The 22,863-nt window shown below is 41.2% G+C and overlaps 2 protein-coding genes across 6 annotated transcripts; one reads left to right on the top strand and one right to left on the bottom strand.

Annotated features, from left to right (window-relative positions):
- Positions 1–459: 459 nt before the first annotated feature.
- bcap29 (B cell receptor associated protein 29) lies at positions 460–3,810 on the top strand. 3 transcript variants are annotated; one of them, XM_030427173.1, is made up of 8 exons: positions 460–609; positions 963–1,069; positions 1,266–1,366; positions 1,468–1,615; positions 1,778–1,913; positions 2,442–2,538; positions 2,687–2,787; positions 2,915–3,810. In XM_030427173.1, the coding sequence occupies exons 2-8, from the start codon at positions 978–980 to the stop codon at positions 2,948–2,950; spliced, it is 711 nt and encodes a 236-aa protein (XP_030283033.1). In that variant the 5' UTR covers positions 460–609; positions 963–977; the 3' UTR covers positions 2,951–3,810. The 3 variants fall into 3 exon arrangements, with proteins under 3 accessions (XP_030283033.1, XP_030283034.1, XP_030283035.1); XM_030427174.1 differs by having other exon boundaries at positions 478–717; XM_030427175.1 differs by having other exon boundaries at positions 505–609; positions 937–1,069.
- A 1,102-nt stretch (positions 3,811–4,912) lies between these two features.
- On the bottom strand, positions 4,913–21,778 carry LOC115587346 (solute carrier organic anion transporter family member 1C1-like). Of its 3 annotated transcripts, none has more exons than XM_030427170.1 (15): positions 21,568–21,778; positions 18,085–18,245; positions 12,462–12,603; positions 12,011–12,143; positions 11,731–11,852; positions 11,482–11,628; positions 10,546–10,644; positions 9,982–10,230; positions 8,819–8,983; positions 8,011–8,206; positions 7,604–7,769; positions 7,199–7,383; positions 6,217–6,281; positions 5,741–5,858; positions 4,913–5,442 (listed from the first exon to the last, which is right to left on the bottom strand). In XM_030427170.1, the coding sequence occupies exons 2-15, from the start codon at positions 18,178–18,180 to the stop codon at positions 5,217–5,219; spliced, it is 2,109 nt and encodes a 702-aa protein (XP_030283030.1). In that variant the 5' UTR covers positions 18,181–18,245; positions 21,568–21,778; the 3' UTR covers positions 4,913–5,216. The 3 variants fall into 3 exon arrangements, with proteins under 3 accessions (XP_030283030.1, XP_030283031.1, XP_030283032.1); XM_030427171.1 differs by having other exon boundaries at positions 4,913–5,380; XM_030427172.1 differs by lacking the exons at positions 18,085–18,245; positions 21,568–21,778 and having other exon boundaries at positions 11,731–11,875; positions 12,462–12,595.
- Between the last annotated feature and the right edge of the window lie 1,085 nt (positions 21,779–22,863).

Raw genomic sequence — 22,863 nt, 5'->3', positions numbered from 1 at the left:
CATATCTCCATGACACATGGGGAATATTTGGATTGAATTTACTGCAGTAATTGCAAAAGGCACAAGACTTCCTTCTTCCTGTCCCCGTGCAGAAGCTATGATACGATGGTTAGATAACACCGCCCCCTTGTGGCCATTTGCATGGTGTCTTCAGTGAATACAAAATGCCCAGTCAGAGAGGTCGACATATCAAAAGTGATAGTCTGAGTAAAAATACTGATTCTTTTTTTAGAAGTTTGGGGATGGATAGAGACAGAGTGTTCTGTACCGTGACTACTTTGTACCGTGGCATGAAATGTGAGAAGACAACAGCTACACATGCTTACACACATACACACACACAAACACAGAGGAAAAAAGAAAGAGACACATCTCGTTCTCGTTCAGTAGACTAAAAACTCATATTTGCTCAGTTTTGTCAGTGTGGCTGTGCTCTTTAACAAACCCAGAGGGGGCGACCGGTGATGTCAACTGAGCAGCAGAGTGTTATTTAGGGGCTGTAGCTTCTCAGATGCTCACCAGCAGCTGTTGTGAGTGTGTGTGTTAGTGAATGTGTGTGTGTATGTGTGTGTGGACTTTCTCTTTCTGCTGATCGCTCAACTTTGCCCGGTAAGCCAACAACTTTATTAATCGCTCGGACTAGACTGACCACCTCCTGCTCTTAAACAAAAGGACAGCCGACGAAACTTACGTTGAAGAGTGGGAATAGACCTAGAGGTAAAAGCCTATAAATAGAAAATGGGCTATGAATGCCTGCTACAGAAGGCCGGTTGTATGTAGTAGGCCCACAGAGACGCATGTGTGTGCTCAATAAGTCACTCTACAGTATAAAAGAGTAGGAGAGTACCGCAGTATATCCTGTATAAAGTTGATTAAGCAAAAAGTAAATGACTTCACTTACTTACTCTTCACTGACTTTCTTTACTCTGCATGGAGCTCATGAGACCTGCTAATCTCCTCAGGAAATCCCAGTCACAATGACTCTGCAGTGGACAGCTGTGGCTTTCTTTCTCTATGCAGAGATTGCAGTCAACCTCATCTTGTGTATACCCTTCATATCAGCAAAGAGGTACTGCAGTTCAACACACAAAACCCAAAAGTTCAATCATTGAATCAATCGAAAAAGGGCGTGTGCGCTCGATTGTAAATAAGGAAATTGACAAAAGCAGTTCACACAACTCACCAGCAGAGTGTGTCCATGTCCTTTCTGAGCAGATCTGCTGCATGGCACTGACACTCACACGTCCTTTTAACCTCCTCTGTAGATGGCGTTCTGTTTTCAACTTGAGAATATGGAACTGGTTGTCTCCTTATTGGAACAAGTGCTTCTTCACCATGATCATGGTTCTTATTGTTCTTTTTCTTGGTAAGCAGTTACCTGTGAGTGACAGGCATTAAATACCAGTGAGTACACTGACAGCACGTTGTCAGCATCAGTCGTGTTTCTGTGCCCTCACCCACTCTCAGATGCTCTCCGTGAGGTTCAGAAGTACTCGGGGCCTCAGCCCATGCAGGATGCCAATGTGAACCCGACTGTGTACGACCACGTCCACATGAAGCTGTTCAGATCCCAGAGGAACCTCTACATCTCCGGCTTCTCCCTCTTCCTCTGGCTGTTTGTGTCATTTCTTTCTTTCAGAATAACAGAATCATGTCTTTGGGACTTCAAATTCTCAAACAAATGTCAAATACTCACAATTCCATTTCTGAGTTTCTGTCTTTGTCTTTGTCTTATCTTCCTTTTCTCATCTTTTCCCGTCCTGTGAACTCATCCCAGTATCATGCGTCGGGTTGTCACCTTGCTAAACCAGGTTGCTGTCACCTTGGAGACTACAGCAGGTCTCCAGGCGCAAATGGACAGTGCTGTCAAAGCATCCAAGCAGCACCAAGAAGACAACCTGACGCTTAAACAAGTGAGCCTGAATCTGTTCCTTCCCGTTTCTTCTACTGTAGTTTGTCCTGCACTGCCTGAATTACATCATTTTGTGTTTTCAAAATGTTTGTGACTCAGGCCCTCCTTTTAAAGAGTGTTGGCAGTGAAGGATAAGTTCCCAAAAAATGAAAATTCAGTCACTTCTGCCCCTCCCCATGCCGTCAGGTGACGTTTTGTAGTCCACAAAACATTTCTGGAGCTTCACAGCAAAACAGTGTAACAGCATTTTGCTAAACAACTGAAGTAGATGGGCACTTATTTTAACTATACAAAGAAACATAAAGTGGTTCAGTACAGCTTGTCCAATGTGAACTCAAGTCTCTGGATGCCCTGAGATCCCAAATTGGGATTTTCAGTTGTCAGTTTGCCGTCTTCCCCCGACTTTCCATCCACATTGGGAAGATAATTAAATTTGCATCTTTAAACTTATCCTGTCATATTAAGTATTTGTATTTGTACGTGTTGTACAGTCTGTTGTTGGTAATGTAGGATAATCATTTTTGTGCAGGCTCTCCTGGACGAGGAAAAATCCATGTTTGCAAAAAACCAGCAACTGAAGCTGGAGGTTGAAAAGCTGACACATCAAGTGAAGGCTGCTGAGGACGGTGGGTAATCATCAAGTCCTTCATACTGGATAATCTGAAGTCACACCCTCTAAAATCAGGGAACCGTTCTTAAAATAACCTGTTCATGACAAGCTTAAATTCTGAGATGCTAATTTTAAGGGGCATTAATGTGTGTGTGTGTGTGTAGCTGTGCACAAGTCTCATGCTGAGGTGGAGGCCATGAAGAGGCAGGCCAAAGGTCTGGCACACGAGTATGACAGACTATTGACGGAGCACCATCAACTCCAGGTAAAACGTACACATCAACAGATGAACTTATGTTCACGCTAATACCAAATCACAACACCACTGACTGTAAATCAAACCTAACTGATACTGGAGTGATTCTGTTTTTAACCCTTTGCTTCATCCACAGAATCTCCAGAGCGCTGAAGACAAAAAGGATCAGTAACCATAGGGATACAGCGCAGAATTGGTTACGTGTGTTGTTTGTTCCACGGATACCGTTTCCTCTCATAACACTAGGACTGTGTATTTTATGAATTAAGCCACCAGCGGCTATATTTGTAGCATATTTTAACAACTTTCTTCTTAATTTAAACTGAGCTGGTATTTAAAAAGTTGATATTCGAGTCTTTGGGATTGTAGGACTGGTCAGCTGTCATCCCAAAACATTAGGTGTGTCAAGTTGGGAAACCCAGAGCGTCATTATTTGACTGAGACTCAAAAATCTGCTTTTCTTACAAATAGCACCTCTAAAGGACACAACAAATTGTAGCATTTCTTTTTTTCTTTTTGTATGCTACAAAAGAAGAATGCACAGAAGAACTGAAGTTTTCACTCTGGCTGATGCTCACTTAATGCTAACGTTAAGTGATGATTAATACCTTACAACATCCCATACACACATTATGCAAACCTTAATGTCGCTGTAGAGACATTTTTCAACAGATTATTTAAAGACTTGAGCACGGTAATAGTGCCTGTAAGCATATAATGACTAATGCATACATGTTAAGTTATTGCATTTAATGGTATTCATGAGTTCTGATTTACTGAGCTGATAACCAAACATCAGTAAATTTCAGTCACAACAGATCTTCATTTTTTGTTTTGTTTTGTATTTTATTTATTTGTTAATTGTCTTTTGTTAAGCATCCTGAATGTACATCTACCTTCAAACCTTAAAAGTTATAACCTGACTGACTGGATTTGAGACGGCATGGCTGTTTTTGTATATTGCATTTGTTGACAGTATGTTTGCTGTACGTCAAAGGCATGAACGTGAAAAATAAACGAGACAAAACGTCAGACAGCGTCGTCCTTGTTGTCAAATGTGTCAGGGATCAATCCTAGAGTAGTACCGTAGTGACAGCAAATATGATCATATGTTGGAAAAAAAAAAAAAAAGAAAATCCAGTGGGTTTCAAAATAAGGCAGGTTTTGTAATGAGCCTCATTGTCAATACTGAAACACATCATACATTAGGCCTACATGTAAATGATGATGTTCTGTTATTCAGGAAACTTATATTTCTCTCAGAGACAATGCTGATAAACTTGTAATCAGGGTAAATAGAGTGAATTATAGTCCTGTATATTATGACTGAATAAGCCAAGAAAGGATGGGCAGAAAGGTTTAATTAAAGGTCCAGTGTGCAGGATTTAGGCATCTGTATTGACAAAAATGACATTTTATATTGTCATTTTGTTTTGTATAATTGCTTGAAAATAAGAAACCTCGTGTTTCATTTATATCTACAGATGGAGTGGGTCCTCTGCAATTGTACCCATCAAGTTTCTATAGTAGCCCAGAAAGGACAAACAGAACAGTGACTCAAGAGAGAACCTTTCACATGTCTAGGGGAGTACCATAGCAGAGGGCGAGACAAGTGATGTTCAGTAGGTTGCAATCTGCAACCTGACTGCTAGATGGCACCAAATCCCACACGGTGGAAATCTAAGCACTCATTTACCGTATCACAAACTGCAGATGCTCACACTTTACATGATTCTAAGTGACTCTATGACTTTTTATGTTAAGTTTGACAGTTCATTCTTGACCTGACAGCAGTGTCAGTTCGCTACAGTTCAGAAGAATGAAGATACTTTTGATTTTGAAAGCTACAAAGTGTAATAAATTCATAATCTCACTAAACAAAACCAATGGAACGACTGCTATCACATCTAGGCAGGAAGTGGAAGCTTCAACTTCGTATGCCAATAGGAAGATCATTAAAAGCGCTGCTGTTCCTGTGTTGCCTCTAGGTTTGATCTGTTTGACCTTATTCGTTCGACACAGGTTGAGACACTTTCGGAACTGAAGGCCAAGCCACAAACCCAAAAAACTGGCATGATGGCATTAAATCACCCAACTCAGGCACCTTAACATAAGTTAAATCCCCCCCAAAATATCCATTTCATGAAGTTTAATCATAAAAACCAACATAGAAAATACATCACAATTACATTCTTTTTTCTACAAAAGTCTTCATTAAAAACAAAAACACATTAATTATTATTTTTTTTACATTCCAGCGTAGTTTCTTTTTTAAAATGACTCTCATTTCAGGTATCATACAGTCCATCTACACAAATCCTGTACAAATATATACTCTGTGTGCTATCAAAAGTGTGCACAGGGTGTGTGTGTGATCCTCTATACGTCTCATGGTGCTCCATGAACCTGCATCAGAAGAGGAGAGGTTGTGCTGAGGCTCACAAGCGAGTCTCTCTGTCGGGATTGCAGTCCGATGCCGGTATAAACTGCTCACAGTGGACGGAGCTGTTCTCCTCTTTCCTTAGCGTTTCCAGCTCTGCGCTGCCATTAGTCAGAGCGTATTTCTCCTCCCTCTTTACATGTCTTTTGAGTAGAGCAAAGCCTGAAATACAAAGGAGGAAGGAGACCGTCCTCAAACCTAGTGTAAGGCCCAGGTACACGATCCTGCAAGACGAAGAAAGCCTTATTGTGAGGGGACACACTGGGAAAGAGTCGAGCGACAAGTCCCTGAGGGTGAGTCTCATTTCATGTCTCAAGTTTTAATAATCAGAAATATTTGTGACCACCACCACCAGCAATATTGTCCTTCTCATCAATCTAATCATTGTATTGATAAGAATTACAGCCCGCATGCTTACAGACGTTCTGTCTCATTTCAAAGTGAACTCTCTGAGTTTTAAAGACACCCTGTGGGGTATCATATGTGGAGTGTCATAACACAAACCCCACCATATTGAATTACCTGTAAGCTGAGGTGTCATATATCCTGCATGCTCCTCTTCCTCCACACATCTTGGATCCCCATTTGAGGCATGTCGTGTCGATTATGGCTCCAAAGTATATAGGGGCGGGGATTCCAGCTGTGGTAGGGTTTGAAAAGACTTGTTAGTCCAAACAAAGAACAAATGAAGGTTGGCTTCAGGATGAGACATCTATCATTAACAGATCAAATATGACACAAAATGTAATTACTTTTCTTCCCGTACTTGATTAAAGTTTTATAACAATGCTGTTAATGAGGTAAAGAGGTGCCTCAACTGTTCACATAGGATCTTTTACGTTTTTTTGAAATATCCAAGAATGAGCATCAAGAAAAATGGTTTTAATATGTAATTCTGCTCCCAACAACATATAGTAAAGTGAATGCTCTTGAGAGATTTCTGTGCACCTGATATTCATACTGCGTAGTTTAAACAGAATACAGAAGATGGTTCTCACCGAGGGTGCGTGTGGCCAGCGTGTGGATTCCAAGAGCGAGAGATTTCAGTTCAGGCTTAATGCACCTATAGAGGAAAAACTGAGGTGTTAAAGAAGAGTCCTGCAACACTTAAAGGATAACAATGTCAAATGTTTGTACTGGCAGACACTATGCACTACAAAAGAACATTACTTTGATAAGATACTTTAAGGTCAGAAACAGCAAGTGAAAACCTTTGAGAATTTGGGCTATCTGTCTTCCATAACATGTCTTCTTTCAGACTAGGTGCTTCTTCTAGTTCAGATTTCTGTTTTGGAAATGTATGCAAATAAGCACATATTAAATTAAGTAATTGTCTTAATGTATTTCAACTGGGGAGGTTTCATGTTGATGTATGTGAGTTAAAGCATTTAGCCTACTTACCCGTGATGTCCTTTTCCATGTCTAAAAAAATAATTTTGCGATAACTAAACCATCAAAATGAGTTGTTTTTTTTTACTCCACTTCAATTTCTGTCTACATCCTGTAGGTTTGTACTGAGGGGTTTGTTTGTGTGTCATTCTTAGCCTGATTTATATAACAATTTATTCCTAAGAACATGGCAAAATTGATTTTTTCTTTTTATGACTGTTATGACAGTATTTTCTAATTTATGGAGTGCTAAAATTGCCTCTGTAATAAGCTTTGGCTCCTAATATGTCAACAAAATGAAACAAGAGATTTGCCTTCATCCAGTGCTCAGACTTCTCTTCTGAAAACTGTTTGCTAATTAGCACATATTTCATAACAAAACATTTCACAAACTTGTAAAACAGAAAACAGGGGTCTAAATGAAAGTAATCACCTGGTGATGAATATTATTTTTTGTTTAATTTTGTTATAACCTTTTCATCTGTTGTGTGAAATTCCCTGTTGAGAGCAGGAGGTGTAAAATGCCGAGAACGACAAGATGATGTATTGCTTCTTTAATACTGAGATACATGTGAGTCTGCAACGACGGACCTGACAAGCAGCACAAAGCCAGGTGTTCCTCCCAGAGATATGATGAAGGAGCTGAGGACGGACAGAGCCAGGAAGTAAGGAAAGATCCTGTCACAGCCGTCTCTGCTCGTACACTGGCCCAGGGCAGCCGTCAGGTTGCCCGGTTGTGTATCAGCCAGCGCTACACACCTGCAATTATTAAAGATCTGACAAAGAGGAAAACAAGGAAGAAAAACATGAAGAAAACAAAGAGGAAAACAATACGTTTAACCATGACAAATGAGCTGCAGCACAGCAGGAAACACTTGTATGATATGAATGAAACTTGAGGCTGAATATGAAGCTGTGTTTCTGAGTCATCTGAGAAATATGAGTGTGTCATAACGCCAGTGGTGTGTGTCATGACGCCAGTGGTGTGTATCTGACCGTGTTTCTGCCAGAGCCAGTGGCGGACACGCATCCCGCCAAGCACGGGGACGCGTATGTGATCCCGTTCTCTCCGCACACTGGATCCCACTCCCTTCTCGAACACAAGCAACCCGAATTACAGTCGGAGAAGAGCGACGGCTCCTGATAAGACGAGCCTTGCACTCTGTATGTGACAACATGAGGAAAATGCATATATTATTGATAGTTTGTGAAACATTGATCAAATGAGAAGCCGCAATCATTTCAGTGCATGGAATATAAAAACAGAGACAAGAAAAGGCCACGTCAAATAAACCGTGAAAAGTGTGTTAGCTGTATGATTAATTGCAGAATTTCCTAAACCTAGCGCCTTTCATCACCTACTCCACTGAGACATGTGGGAAATATATCCAGACATCACATACCCGGTATATGAAACTGTGATGCCTGCTACCTTGGAGTTCTCACAGCCCATAGCTAAGAAAAAGAGCGACAGGAAGTAGCCGAGCAGGGAGGTCCCAAAGGCAAACTTAGCTGCTCCCATGATACCCAGCTTGTACCTCTTCATGATGACCCCTCCGGAGAACATCCCCAGAGCCACAGCCGGGATGTTGATCATACCTAACCAAACGGCAGAAGACAACAAATTCTTATCGGGGGGGTCAGGCCACTTTAGGCAGCAACACTGCTCCCCGACTGGGATTAAAGTCAGAACTCTCTCATTCATATTTCATGAAGTGAGCCGAAGTCAAGTTGTGAAAAGATGAAAATGACTTTTGCTGGTTGGAGAGGATTATGGGATGCATTTCCCATCACCCAGCACTGTCTTTGGCTCGCTCGGTTATATGGATTCAAAGAGCTTTGCTGTTTCTCTGTCTCCAATTCCATCAGGCTTGTTATCAATTAATCTCTGTGCTTTTTAAAAAAAAATCAATGGTTGTCATTACAGGATGTCCAACGACTGAGGGAAAGCCTGGTTGTCATTTTAAAGCTGCGGTGTTTACTTAAGAGGGATGTGGGAGCTGAAGCATAAAAAATTCATCAAAAGCTGGCTCATGAAACACTTATGATGACCGTCTGGCTCACATCACTTTGCATCCTTAAATACTTTCCATGCAGAGAGGCAGCACAGGTTTTAAACAAGCTTGTTACTCATCTTAAAAGGTAAAATGACCCAACAAAAATCATCCACAACAAGATAAACAGTATGAATTATCAAAGTCCTTTGCTTACCCATGAGAAAATTTGCTTTCGATGCTGTCTGGCCATAGTGCTGCTCAATGTATTTAGGTTTGTAGGTGACCATCCCGATGAGAGAGTTGAACTGAACGATGGTCACACATAAGTAGATGATGTATACAGGATTCCCAAGGAGACTCTTCAGTGTAGGCAGGAAATCTGTATGGGGAAGTTTATGAATACCACTTCTAACATGGGCTTTACCTCTTTGGACACATTATGAACATTTGTTTTTTGGTTCCCTTAATCTTTTACTGATTAATACTGCATTTATTACAAGGATATGATGCTCAAAACTAGACCGACAAACATGTTTAAAATGACAAAACCCAATTTTTATTCTGAAAAGTATCAAGCAGGATCAAAACTGTTTGTCAGAGCAGCTGCCCTCCTGATCAAACTGAACAGAAGTGACCATTAAAAAAACTAAAAGTTTAGTTTACTTCATGTGGAGAGTTTCCTTTGTCCTGTCTATAATTAAAGCTTTTAGTTTTGCTTCTAAAATTTGCGTCAATTTTGGCTGCACTGACATTGCACACATGGAAATGTCTAAAAGCAGCCTCTTAAATCATTCAAGCAGAGTACACGACTATATGTTGGCAAATCTCTCTACCTTTTCAATTATGCCCTTTAGATAGCAGGAAAAATACAGCTCCTATCGCCTATAGACCAGGTTTTTGTTGGTCAAAGGCACAACGCTTTCTGTTGCTTCACCTACACCTACACAACCGTGAGAGCTCAGATGGGAGTACATGTGCTCCTTACACAATGTGAGTGCTGGGCACATGATAGTCAATAAAGGATAAATGCCGCAAAGGACACTGGTGAAACCAATGGAACGGAAAGTTGTGACAGCCCATACACAGTGTCATGACTGCATGTGAGGTTTGATAGGAAGTGATGTCGAACACTCATTGCCCACACTGAATCTGTTAAATATGCATTCTGTCCCAAGGGATGGGGATGGAAATAGAAACAGGGCTTTGGGCTCAAAAGTGGCACGCCGCAGCTGCATGTTCACAATAGGAAACAATCAGGAAACAATCAAGTCAAGCTGACACCCGCTCGCGTCGCAGATTCTACTGAATGCATACAGATTACGAAGCCAAAACTCAATATTCAGTGCAGTACAAAACTTATTGAGACAATATTCAAACCTTTGGCCATCTGATGTAAATTAGCAGGCTCCTCGGGTCTGAATTTGTGCTCCATGGTTGGGGAATCTTTGATGAACCTGGTTTGCTCCGGAGTGCAGCTGGTATCGTGTTTATCCAGGGGCATGGGCAGCGATTTAGGCAGGAACCAGAAAGGAACAGCAGACATGAGGGTGATGGTACCAGCGATGAGGTAGCCCAGCCACCATGCCCCCACCCAGCGGGAATCATCAGGGGCAATAGTCACCGTCTCTGTGTAGAGAGCATGTGGAAACATTTTGTTTCATTCGATTATCATTTACTATGGTCATAGTTTTGTTTATGTTTTTGTTTACAACAGCTTTAGATCATACTGTATCACTAGATTTAATCTGCCCCAATTCATTTCCCTGTGGCAGGTGTTATGTTTTATGCACCTTTAACACTGTCATGTACAACAAAAAATATATCGATCCAACTATCTACAGGGGAATGTGGGGGCATTTCTGCACTGAACAATCAATTCATCAAGCACGACACAGTTATTCAATCAGTCATAATTCATCAGCAAGATGACAGCTTACTCACCCATGTCCACATAGCCAATGTCAACGTAGATCTTGGCACACAGCGACCCCAGTAGGTATCCAAAGACAGGACCAATAACTGATATGGTTTGGACACATCCTAGAATAAAATAAATAAATAAAAGAAGAATTAGAATTTAACTTAACCACATTTAGCACCTACTCCTATAATATCCTGTGTTTTGTCTCAGGTCAGCAATGCTTCACTTAATTTTTGAGAGAAGACATATAATGCTCATTTTCACATTCATAATTTAATTTTGGGTAACTACTAGAACAGCCTCACATGCTTCAGTGCTCAATGAACATATCAGTTTTCCAATACTGTCCAGTGTAGCAGCACTGTATTCACCCTCTGTCTGAAACACTCTGTTCCAGCTCCTGTCTCAAGGTCAGCTCGCACACGTCTGAGCAAGCAGCCCTTACAACAACAAAGCAGCTTCACCAAAATAATTCTTACGTACCAAACTAGATGCTAGGCATTAATTATGCAAATGTGTGATATAGTGTGATCACAGAGTTGAAGGCGACACTACTGACGAGGAGCAATGTTATTCGTCGGAGGGAGGAGCTTCTGTTTTTTGCAGCCTTTTGACCTTTTTAATTTTTCACGACCTTTTACATTCACAAGAACCTACATAAGACTGAAAGAGCAAAATATGTCTCCTTTAAGATGTATTTTTATTTGTTTTTTGGCAAAAGCCTGCATTTATTAAACACGTAGTAAGAATTATTCATATAACATCTTGCCAACACATAAGCATACATACTGGATGACGGTCTAACATAAGTCATTTACATTGGCACTACACTTTTTAGCATTCACCTTAGAGATAAAGAAATTGGAACATGTTGGGCAACAATAAAAAGTATTCAAATAAATTGTCTTAATTCAAGGTGTAAAGCTGCTAAGATAGGCCGTGAGTGAATACATTACCAATATAGAGTGCAGCATTCTCGGATTGTGCGTAATCGTCAATGTAAGAGATTCCCAGAGGCTGCACAGGAGTCTCTCCGATCCCACGCAGAACGTTTCCCAGAAACACATAGATCCACATCGAAACACCAGACTCTCGCTCACAGCCTAAAGTTCAAAATCAAATGGTAAAATGGGATTAGAATTTATGAATCAAGACTTCACCAAACTGCCAAAGGCATTAACCACATACACTACTCCTAATCTCACCTCTAGAGGGCAGTATAGAGGGTCTGTCACCTGCCCTGGTGGACTCAGGTGAGCTTTCTGGACATGGAGAGAGGTTATTGGTTGAATTCACTGACTGTCTGACGGATGTTTCGATCTTATAGCTGCGTACAAAATACCAATGTGACTGTTAAACAAGGGAAGGGAGAAAGCATCAGGTATCGTTAGATATTCACAATGTGAAGCACAAATGCATACATCAGAAAGTACAGTTCTCAACTGCAATGCATGCATATATGTTTACACACAATACTCTGCTTACCGGCCAATGATGAAATGAGGCATGGCGATCAAAAAGGTCCCAAAAGACATCACCACGCATCCGATCGCAATGATCTTTGGTCGGTGGAGTTTGGCACCGAAATAGCTCACGAACGCGATCACCAATAAATTCCCTACAGGGTTGAGATGATCAGAAGAGAAGCGATGGAGATGAGACATGAAAAGGCATTAAATATAAGATAAGAGAATAGACCCACCATCACTGTGAGGTGAATTTGTATCAATATTCATATTTATCTGAGGCATGCATATGCAATATTGCAATATCTTCATTCAGTGTCCCCAGTTTGTTGAGCAACTGCACGAGAATGCAAAATCCATCGATTTTCTAAACCTAAATGCCGTCACTTCAAAGGATTTTTTACTCATTAAGAGACAATATCACTTTGCACAAGTGAGACACACGGACAAATTGGACTTGGGAAACTCACCTATTTCGAAGCTCCCGTCTATGATGCCGATCAAGTAACTGGGGATGTCAAACCGCCTCTCTAGTTGTGTAATTGTGCTCTTCATGTAGCTGCCAGATAAAGCCTTGGCAAAGTAGGCAAAGGACAAGGCGGCAAGAAACATCTACAGAAACACAGACAGAGAAGACTGTTTGAGTTTCAGTGGATTATATCAACCTGTATTATTATTCTTTTTATCATGTCCTTAACATTGCAGTGAACCGTGAACTGGCTGACGACCTGAATGTCTTCTACTGCAGGTTTGAGAAGCCAACATTCACACCCATCACCCACTCCAGCATCAAACAAACCTCATCACCTCCTGCACCACCCTCACCCCTCCCTACTGACCCCCCAACATCACTGAGGATCTGTGAAGAGGATGTGTGTCAACTCTTCAGGCAACAGAAGACCAGGAAAGCTCCAGGCCCAGACGGCGTGTCACCCTCCTGTCTGAAGGTCTGTGCTGACCAACTGGCCCCCATCTTCACCCAGATCTTCAACAGATCACTGGAGCTGTGTGAAGTCCCCTCCTGCTTCAAAAGCTCCACAATAATCCCAGTCCCCAAGAAACCAGCAATCTCAGGACTGAATGACTACAGGCCCGTGACCCTGACGTCTGTGGTCATGAAGTCCTTTGAGAGACTGGTGTTTAGCCACCTGAAGGACATCACAGGCCCCCTGCTGGACCCCCTGCAGTCTGCATATCGGGCAAACAGGTCAGTGGATGATGCAATCAACATGGGACTGCACTACATCCTGCAACACCTTGACTCCCCAGGGACATATGCTAGGATCCCGTTTGTGGACTTCAGCTCGGCATTCATCACCATCATCCTCGACATCCTCCACTCCAAACTCACCCAGCTCACCGTCCCAGCCTCCACCTGTCAGTGGATCACAAACTTCCTGACAGACAGGAGGCAGCAGGTGAGGCTGGGTAAAATCTCATCCAGCACCTAGTCAATCAGCACAGGCACCCCCCAAGGCTGTGTGCTCTCCCCACTGTTCTTCTACCTATACACCAACGACTGCCCCTTGAGAGAACCATCTGTCAGACTCCTGAAGTTTGCAGACGACACAACGGTCTTCGGCCTCATCCGGGACAGTGACGAGTCTGCTTACAGACGGGGGGGGGGCAGCTGGCCCTCTAGTGTGATCAGAACAATTTGGAGCTGAACACTCTCAAAACTGTGGAGATGACAGTTGACTTAAAGGAGTAGTCCCCCTACACTGGCCCCCATCACCATTTTCAATAATTCTGTGTCTGCTGTGGAAGCCTTCAAGTTTATGGTATTTTTCAACTCCTATTTTCAATAATTCTGTGTCTGCTGTGGAAGCCTTCAGGTTTATAGGATTTTTCATCTCCCAGGACCTAAAGTGGGCGCCCAGCGTAGACTCCATAATCAAAAAGGCCCAGCAGAGGATGTACTGCCTGCGTCACCTCAGGTAGTTCAACCTTCCCCAGGAGCTGCTGCTGTCCAGTTCTACACGGCAGTAGTCCAGTCTGTTCTCTCCACCTCCATCATCATCTGGTATGTAAATACACACTTAAATATATATTTGTAATAGACCAAACCTCTGAACACTTTACTTACTTATTTATTTTTATACCATTCTTTAACTTACTGTTCTTTGTTGTTCTTGTTCTTTCTAGTTGAATGTTTGTTAGGTTTATGTTTATATTTATGTCTATGTACATCGTGAACAAAGAAAAAAACTGAATCACATTCCTTGTATGTGTTCACATCACATACTTGGCCAATAAAGCTGATTCTGATTCTGATTCTAAATGTTAATTGAGTTAGTATTCCTGGTGCTGCAGTTCAAATATTGTTGTTGAATCATTAATTTTTGCAAAACAAAGTCAATTGGAAATCAGTAACCAGAGGAGCCACAGTGGAAATGAAAAATTACGAGTCAAATTTTGAAAGCTGGACTGAAAAAGGAACATAAGGGTTGAAGTAGATAGAAACAGATATCACCGAGTTGCATGTGTTTGCAGTGCAGATGCATCTTCATCATAGGAAAGCAATGTGCTGTTAAAGTTTTGGCCGGAGAGTGTTACTGAGCACCCTCCTCCTTTTGTTGGGCCACCTGTGGACACTGACAGTCAGCAACGAAGGGAGGATTAAAGGCAAGGCAAGGCGAGGTAGATAGAGAAGCCGATCCCACTAGGACACAGACACATCCACTGCGCTATGAGCTGACAGGCTGACTGACATGCAGCGTAATAGGAAACAGGTGAGAGCCTGAACTCTCAGGGATGGAAATAGCCTGACCTCAGAAGAGACGCATATGCATACACAAATTCCTTTTCAAAAGCTCAGCAGTCAGGACATAAACAAAATGATTTCCCATTTACTTTATTAGTTTTCCCAGTGTATGTATTTACTGTAATCTTCCCTGATACTGAACAAGTGCTGATTTGTCAGTTGAGCAGATTTCTCTGGTGAGGGTGAAAATCATGTCCAGTAACACACATGCAGTAAGATTGGTGCCATTCTTTCAGACGGTGGCCCCCCGAGTGTAAATGCAAATGCCTTGCTTTGCTTTCAGTAAACCACACATACTATTGGCTCTCTGATACTGGCATATTCAAATTTACATATAAGAAGTAGATCCTGAACAACAGAATATAATGAACTTGGCAGCCTGAGCTGGGCTTAGTAGTCTGTGTCAAGAGTGGCCTTAGGAAACCAGTGTTCTTAGGGAATTCCAAGTTGTTCTTGCAGTAGCACAAGGTGGAGCTTTAGGTCATGTGACATGTAACCCCATTGTCTTTGACCCAAAGCTCGTTCAATCAGAAAGAACAAGAGGTTTATCCTTTCTCTGCAGCAGTAGTCTCCCTTAACATGGAGTTTTTCAGAGCAAGAAGATGAAAGATTCTTAAATCTTTGAGGAGCTCAACAGTGGCAGACTCCGGCTGGCTAAGAGGCAGGAGGCAAAAAAAAAAAAAAAACACAAAAGGGCACCAACTGCATGCAGTGAGCACCAACATGCACAAAGTCATGACACATCTTGGGTGAAACAGTTCCAAACCCAGTTTTGTTTAGTTTTGTGAATCAGATTTGAAGCGTAGGCCACTGAACCTCTGCAGTAAAAAACACATAAAGAACTATTTAAAAATGTAGAGAAAAGTAGATGAAAAATCATTTTCTAGCTTGACGGAAGACGAATACATAAATTGGAAAAATTATTTGAATGACACGCTCCATGCATTCACACTCAGTATGCAACATTTGACCAATCGGATGTTTCCCCTCTAGCTGCCAGCTGCCCTCAGATTAATTGGTGTCAATTCGGTGGCAACTACATGGTTAGCTAACAAGATGGCTGAGGAAGAAGAGAAGCGCTGATATAAACACTTCAGTATTTGTTTATTTATCACAAGCCATATTGTCATTAAATTAAAAAGGCACAATATATTATTTCTGCTGCCAGATCTCTTTATCTCTTTATTTATGTTGTGGAGCGGCAGGGCAGAGCCGCTGCTCAGCTGCTCAGCTGCTCAGCTGCCCAGCTTGCCCAGAGCTGACCAGCTCTGAAAGAGAAAGTGGGGTGCTTCAGACATTCTGGAGCAATAAAAACCCAGAGTTAGACTGGAACTATTTCCCGACGGAAGAGGAGCTCAGAGATTTTTTTTTTCGTAATTGAAAATTGGATTTATCTTCACTCCTGTTTATCAACCTGGCTGCAGCAGTGATCTGCAGTGGTGCCTTTATATTTGGGTGTTTATGTTCTGTAATGCTGACGGCAGACTGGAGCTAGAGAGGAAATATATTCTATTTTCATAAATTTTGATTTTTTTTTTCTGTTGCATTGTCTTGCATCTTATTTGATATCCATCTGAGCTACTTTCTAACTTTGTTTTAGAATACAATTATTAACAAAGTCCTCAAGAGCTCTTGTTACAAAAAAAGTGTCCTTTGTTTTAGTTTTGGTGTCACAATGTGGTTTTCCAAAGTTATTTGTGTATATTTTGTTTTAAGGACATATTGAGGAAATAAAATATATTAAATCAAATTACTTTAATATAGTAGTTATTACTAATGATTAGAAATATACTTAACTTCATAAAAGTTTTGCAAAATTTCTTATTGTGACTTGTTGTCTCCTTGGTGAATGAATAAAATGTTGTATAGTCCATGGCATTATTTTTCTTTTGAAAAAAACAAAAAAACAAACAAAAAAAAACTCTCAGAAGTAAAATCCTGGAAAGAGATAAAAAATTATCACTTCCCCATCTCACAATATTCACCTGAGGTTGAAAACATGTGCAGTATGTAGGACAATCCCAATGTGCGCTTTACAAACTTGAAATCAATTCTGTTCTCATCAGCGATATGTGTGTGTTACAAACAGACAAAAAACCCAACAATATCTTGATTACCAAGTGAATGCTGTATCAAAGCACCACACTGAGAAGTGCATTGTAGGACACACAGAGAAGGAAAACACACATGTACAAAAAGGCAGCATGATTGGAATTCCTTGTAAGTATTTTACTAAGCAGCTTTGAAATTATTGTCCAATGTGCTTCTTAATCCAATAAAGAGGTACAGACCCTTCATTCTGACCTATTTTACTGAAGCACAAACTTTGTTTGAGGAATTTTTCACAACAACTTAATACCCAGTGCAAAGGGCCTCTGCATTCAACACCTTTCATGGTCATCAGCAAGGCTTACCAGACACATGCAGCACGCTCAACTCACTTTCAGTGGGTGTTCGGTCATTGATTTGCATCGATGTTCACAGGCAGCATTTAGAGTGGTTATATTCAGCAGTGATGCATATATAATTTGCTTATTAAAATTACATACAGCATACCTACCAACATTGGCTGTGAAAAAGAGATGGAGGCTCTCTTGGGTAGTAACCTCAGTGCTCCATATATCAACATTACATGTTAAGGATGTGAAATTCAAATGACTGTCTTTTGGACTAAAGTCATATCTCACCTTAATACGAATTAAACATTAACCTAAGACTAAACAAAAAACAACCAAAAGTCAACATCTGACATTGTGAGGGGGTGTGTATGTGTGTTCAGGAGCCATCACTGCCATATAGACCTTCAAAAAGAAGAAGAGGAAGGGTAAAAGCAGAGCTTGAGTGAGCCTCTGGGTTGGGTTGCCAGGTACCATAGTGATTCGTATCACTATGAAATTTAGAGATTACCGGGGGAAAATACCAATCAGGACCACAATGGGAGACAGAGTTAAACTAGGGAAACTCCTACCTCTAAGATCAGGAATGTTGGCAGGTATGCTAAATATATCACAGTGCAGCAGAGATGCATACAGCAATAGCTTTAGGCTATTCCCCATAAACATTAAACGTTAAACCCCCCCCCCCCCCCCCCCCCCCCACACACACAAAAGCGTTCATTAACCGACATATGAACTCTTTCTTACATATATATGGTCCCAGTCATCGGAGAGATATTTTATTGTTTCCCTCCAAACCAGTCCAGTGACTTTGAATATGACAGACACATGAGGCCTCAGGCTGAACACTTCATCATGTTCTTATGAGTGTTCTAGTAGATGACACTGTTCCCATTGGCTTGTGTAATTGTTGTTCTCCGCACAGTGTAGTACCTTCAGATTGGGGTGGCAGGAGTTCTTCACTGTGGAGGAGGTAGGTTTGTTGTCAAGCGTCCAGCTGCCAGTGGCTGAGGTGTCCATCTTCTTCATGGCAGCCTCCGAGGGTTACTTGCCTGAGCTGTTGAGTGGTTTACTATGGCTTCCCTCACTCACACCTGCCAGGAGGAAATCAGATTGAGAAATCTGTCAAATCCATTTTGCTCAACAACAATCACTGCACTCATCTTAGACATAAACAACATAGAAGCACTCTGTACACTGTGTACCAAGTAATGTAAGAGACTGCTGCAGCTTCACTGATTTTACATTTGAGATGAAATCATGTGTAAAATCAACCCAATCATGTGCACATCACACATAAATGCAAACGCTTAATCTCATGAATGCAACCTAGTGCAATATGTAAGAAGTGACCATCTGTCGAATTCAAAACAAACGGGGATTTTGTCTGGATGGCTAATGGTTAACTGCTGCTAACTGGATTAGCCTTAAATTTGTTAGCTCAGTTAGCCATGCAGCTAGCAGTCCGGACTGTGTGCTCGGTGAAATGGGGGATCATTAAGAAGACTTAAAAAGCAAATGGGTAGCTTGGAGAATATAGTAATACATTAGTAATACAGTAATATAATATTCATACCGGAGATGAGCTGAATACAGCTGATCTCTTAGAATTCAAGTGACAAAGAGGTAGTGATATGAAACACACACAGGACAGAAATCAGCAAAGAAAACAGGAGAAGACATCAGAACAACCGCCTGGACTGCAGCGAGAACATTAGTTCAGCAGAAAGATTGAGGTCTCATTCAAGGAGACGTCTCATTCTGAAATTGCAGGAGATGTGAGCTGTTGCATGAATACGACAGTGTAAACGTGAATCAGAGTTGAAGGGAGGAGACTGGAGCCTACTTGGAGAAACTGCCAGCAAGTATTGATCTGACCTCCATTATTTATACAAAAAGGTCTATTTCCATTGGAATAGTTTCCATAAGGTTGTCAGAGACTTACAGTGACATCCTCAGCCTGTCACTGACAAAAACAAGCACTTTAAATGGTCATAACATTGATGATTTAAGTTGCCCCTAAGGATTGGGTTGCAGTCATTCCAGTCCTGTCGTGGCTGCCAACTGGACCGATTCCAAAACTCCTGGTAAGTATGAATCGTTTACACACCCAAACATGTAAGTATAGGGCCCAGGTTGGAAACATACCAGAACTCCCTTTTAACTAAGTGACCAACTATACCTTTGTGTGTACTATTATCAATGTACAAGAACCACTTGTTTGGATTCTATTTGCCTGTCATCTCCATCACTGACCTAAAACACAATACCAGAGGCATGTATCATACTGAAGAGATGAGTAATTAATAAAACATTCTTTCAGTCCATAGAATTAAGTCCTCAATGGCAAAGATGATACTAAGACATCTTTAGAAATTGTGAAGGTTACTTTTAAGAGGAATGATAAAACTCAGTGACAAGTGACTAACAAGCGTGTAAAAGAAAAAGAAAATAAAGTACGAATTCACTAATGACTGTGGTGGCATGACTGGGCTGTAAATGATGGGATTTCATAATAAGTTTGGAGTCAACTGCAAGTGAAATCCTTGTTCCATAATAGTTTCCTTTTTACGACATCTTTGCAAAGTGCTCTGACCAATAAAGTGACAGCAAACAGTTTAAGAAAAAAACTTAGTGACATTTAACGACCAAGAAAAAAAGGGAGTTGCTGCAAAAAGATAACCGATATTTGCATTGAGTCTGTTCAGGCTGGTGCATGTGAATCATGACATGATAGAATCAGAGTGAGGGAAAGAAATGCAAAAAAGCAGAGCCGCATTGCTGTTTAAAAGCCAGACTTCTTATTCAGAGACATGACAACTCCCTATGGATCCGTCCTCCATGCACCAAACCACACACACAGACAGCTTTGAACCCTGCTACAAGAAACGTAGCTGTAGCTGATGATATAAGGGCTTTCATGTTTCGTCTAACCTTAATAGACACTCAGCAGAACAGAATTTTGGCACAACGAGGCTGTAAACAATAACGGCCTCAGTGTCTCTCTTTTATGCATGAAAGAAGCTCTTAGTTTAAAAAAAAAAAAAAGAATGACCTACCAATTAGGGATGCACATAGAAAGAAGAGCCATTCATTCCGTCTCACATAATAAGACAGCGATGACTTTACTTTTTTTTTTCTTTTTTAACACAATCTTCTGAACCACTTAAATCAGTTTGATTTAAAGCTTGTATCTGATGGAGACAGGCAGTTAATGGGATACGTTCCCTGTATGTGCACAATTATACTGGCATCTATCCAGAGACAGTATGGGGGGGGGGGGGGGGGGGGTGTAATTCACATACGTCATTCCACGTGGCGTCATGGTGCTCAAACCATACTTGAAGGGGGCACTGTGTAGTTTTGGAGAAGAAATTCAAACTCGAATTGTAATATTTATTACATCAATCAGGCAGTAATACAAATTAGGTACTATCACGTAACAAACAAGCCGTTCGCTGAGGAAAATGAGGTCTCCAGAACACTGTTAGAAGCTAGAATGGTGGCTAATGTAGGCAAAGTCAAACAGTATGGAATTGTGTTGTCCTTTAAGGTCAATCACAAAAACTCAGAATTTGTTAATTCAGTTTGTTTAGGCAGAAATCGAAAAAAAAGAAGAAAAACAAAACAGTCAATGAAGATCTTTCTCTTCTATTTAAAATGTCCTCCCCAGAACTACATAGTGTGTCTTTAATATTACTGAGCAGCTGCAGTTTAATCTAAAACTCCCAGTTTCTTAAGGACACAATGCACTCTTTTGCGTGGGATTCACACACGTGGATGATAAAACGATAAAAAGGTATCATATCATCACTTTCTATGTCAAAAAATAAAAAATAAAATAACATGGTGTGGCTGTCAAGAGTGACTCATTGTCGTTTAATGGCAGTGAATGTCAGGTCAACGGCCATGAAGCCAAACAGACATATTTCAAGGAGAGCTGAACTCTGTGATGAAAACTAATGTCAAAATGAATAAATAAACAAAACAAGGAAGTAAACTTTTACTTTTTTGAGTTCGAAGTAATATCAGTAGGCTTTGTTCTAGCTGCCAATAACAAACGTGGCAACAATCACGTGATCTCTGTTATCGGCGACAGGACACCACATGCACTGGGGTTAATTTATAAATTCATCAATGCATATATTGGGCCGCCAGATAAGCCCTGTCTGTCTGGATTATCAACCCCTCCCGCGCTGTTTCCACGGGCAGCTGCGCGCACTACACCGTTAAAGTGTCAGCTGTTTACGCGGTTATGAGTTAAAACTGCCATATTTTCATTCTGTGCATGCTCTGAAATCATACCGCTGCAGCAGCTCCACTGGATCCCCTCACTGACAAAATATACACAATGTACAGACAACAAAATCCGCATGATCTTTTCGAGAAAAAAAAAAGGAACATCATGATACTTACCTAACTCGGAGCTTAACCCTCTTCCCTTTCACTGCGTCTCTGAACTTCTTATCGGAGTACAAAATCGAGGTAAGAATCCACTTGTTCCACGGACAGAGACGACCTTCCCCTCTCTTCTCCAAGTCACCTGCTCATACTTGTACGCGCTCCTCGGCGGGCGGGCGGCTGGAGAACAGTGTGTTTCAGAGGAGGCGACAGGGTGGATACTGATGCGCCGCGCTCACAGCCAGGCACACGTGACGCGCCGCGCGGCTGAGGAAACTGCTTGACACGGAGTATCGCACCTTTTTTTTTTTTTTTTTTTTACTGAGCTCCGGTGACACGGTCTTTGTCAAACACCTGCAGTGTGTGTCGTTAACCCCGCAACATGAAGCCATGATTTAGATATCCGCAATTAATTATTCATCCGTCAGACTTGGCAGATTGTAGGGGAGACCTGGGATGTTGGAGCACCGGAGATCTCAGATTTTGACATCTTTGGAGTGCACCTTTTTATTGTCCTCTACATATAGCAATGTAGCCTGGGGTGAGTTGTGACAGACCACATCACAAAATATGGATCTGAATAAAATGAATTATGCAAACTTCCCGTCTTAAAAGAGAGTTTAGAAAAAGTAGGCTACCTGAACACAAACACAATAAAGGATCAATTGTTAAATTGTGGCAAGAATCTTAGTTAATTTGTATGAATTTCTGTAAATAACTATTATCAACACAGACATGACATTCTGTCTAAGACCTCTACTGTCTCAACTGTGTAGCACTGGTTGCCCCAAGCCCGAGGAAGAGTTCCTGACTTTGAAGACAGTTTCCTAGTGGCCAAACAGTGTAATTACATTGTCACCTGATGCATTGAGGCCCAAAAATATTTTTTCCCATAACATCTTGAAATAAGCGTCTACAAAACGGTGGATACGTTTTTTTTTTGAGTGTCACAACCCCTGGAACACGACTTGTTTCACTGTCATAATTTGATCCAAGGCCGGGTCTTGTAATAAAATGTCTTTTGCCCATCCTGACCACCACCAAGAGGCAATAGTCCGAGGCAGGCTAGTTGTTTTTGTGATAAACGAACATCTCATAAAAAGTCAAGAGATGAAAGATTCTTACTTCTTTTTTCCTCACTAAACAGAAAATGTTGTCTGAAGTCAAGTTTCTCTCTTTTAGCAGATGGAGAGGAGCTTAATTGCCTTATCGAGTCTTTGTCAAACACATTTCATTCAAACCCACCATAATCTAAATGTAACTCTCTTGGTTTGTCTTTCCACAATCACCTCTGATTTGGGCGAAAGAAAT

The sequence above is a fragment of the Sparus aurata genome, chromosome 8 (genome assembly GCF_900880675.1).
Source record: "Sparus aurata chromosome 8, fSpaAur1.1, whole genome shotgun sequence".
NCBI classification, from domain to species: domain Eukaryota; kingdom Metazoa; phylum Chordata; class Actinopteri; order Spariformes; family Sparidae; genus Sparus; species Sparus aurata.
Note: the sequence above shows the minus strand (reverse complement) of the source record. Positions and strands in the feature narration are given on the sequence as shown.

Bases quoted from the DNA above. Each gene is read 5' to 3' on its own strand.
- bcap29 (XM_030427173.1), top strand. From the start codon at position 978: ATGACTCTGCAGTGGACAGCTGTGGCTTTCTTTCTCTATGCAGAGATT. The intron at 1,070-1,265 runs GTACTGCAGTTC...CCTCCTCTGTAG, and splicing joins CCCTTCATATCAGCAAAGAG to ATGGCGTTCTGTTTTCAACT. The intron at 2,539-2,686 runs GTGGGTAATCAT...GTGTGTGTGTAG, and splicing joins AGTGAAGGCTGCTGAGGACG to CTGTGCACAAGTCTCATGCT.
- LOC115587346 (XM_030427170.1), bottom strand. From the start codon at position 18,180: ATGAAGAAGATGGACACCTCAGCCACTGGCAGCTGGACGCTTGACAAC. The intron at 12,604-18,084 runs GTACTACACTGT...GTGTTTCTGTAG, and splicing joins CCTGCCACCCCAATCTGAAG to ATGTTTCTTGCCGCCTTGTC. The intron at 8,984-9,981 runs GTTTGAATATTG...TTCCCCATACAG, and splicing joins TTTACATCAGATGGCCAAAG to ATTTCCTGCCTACACTGAAG.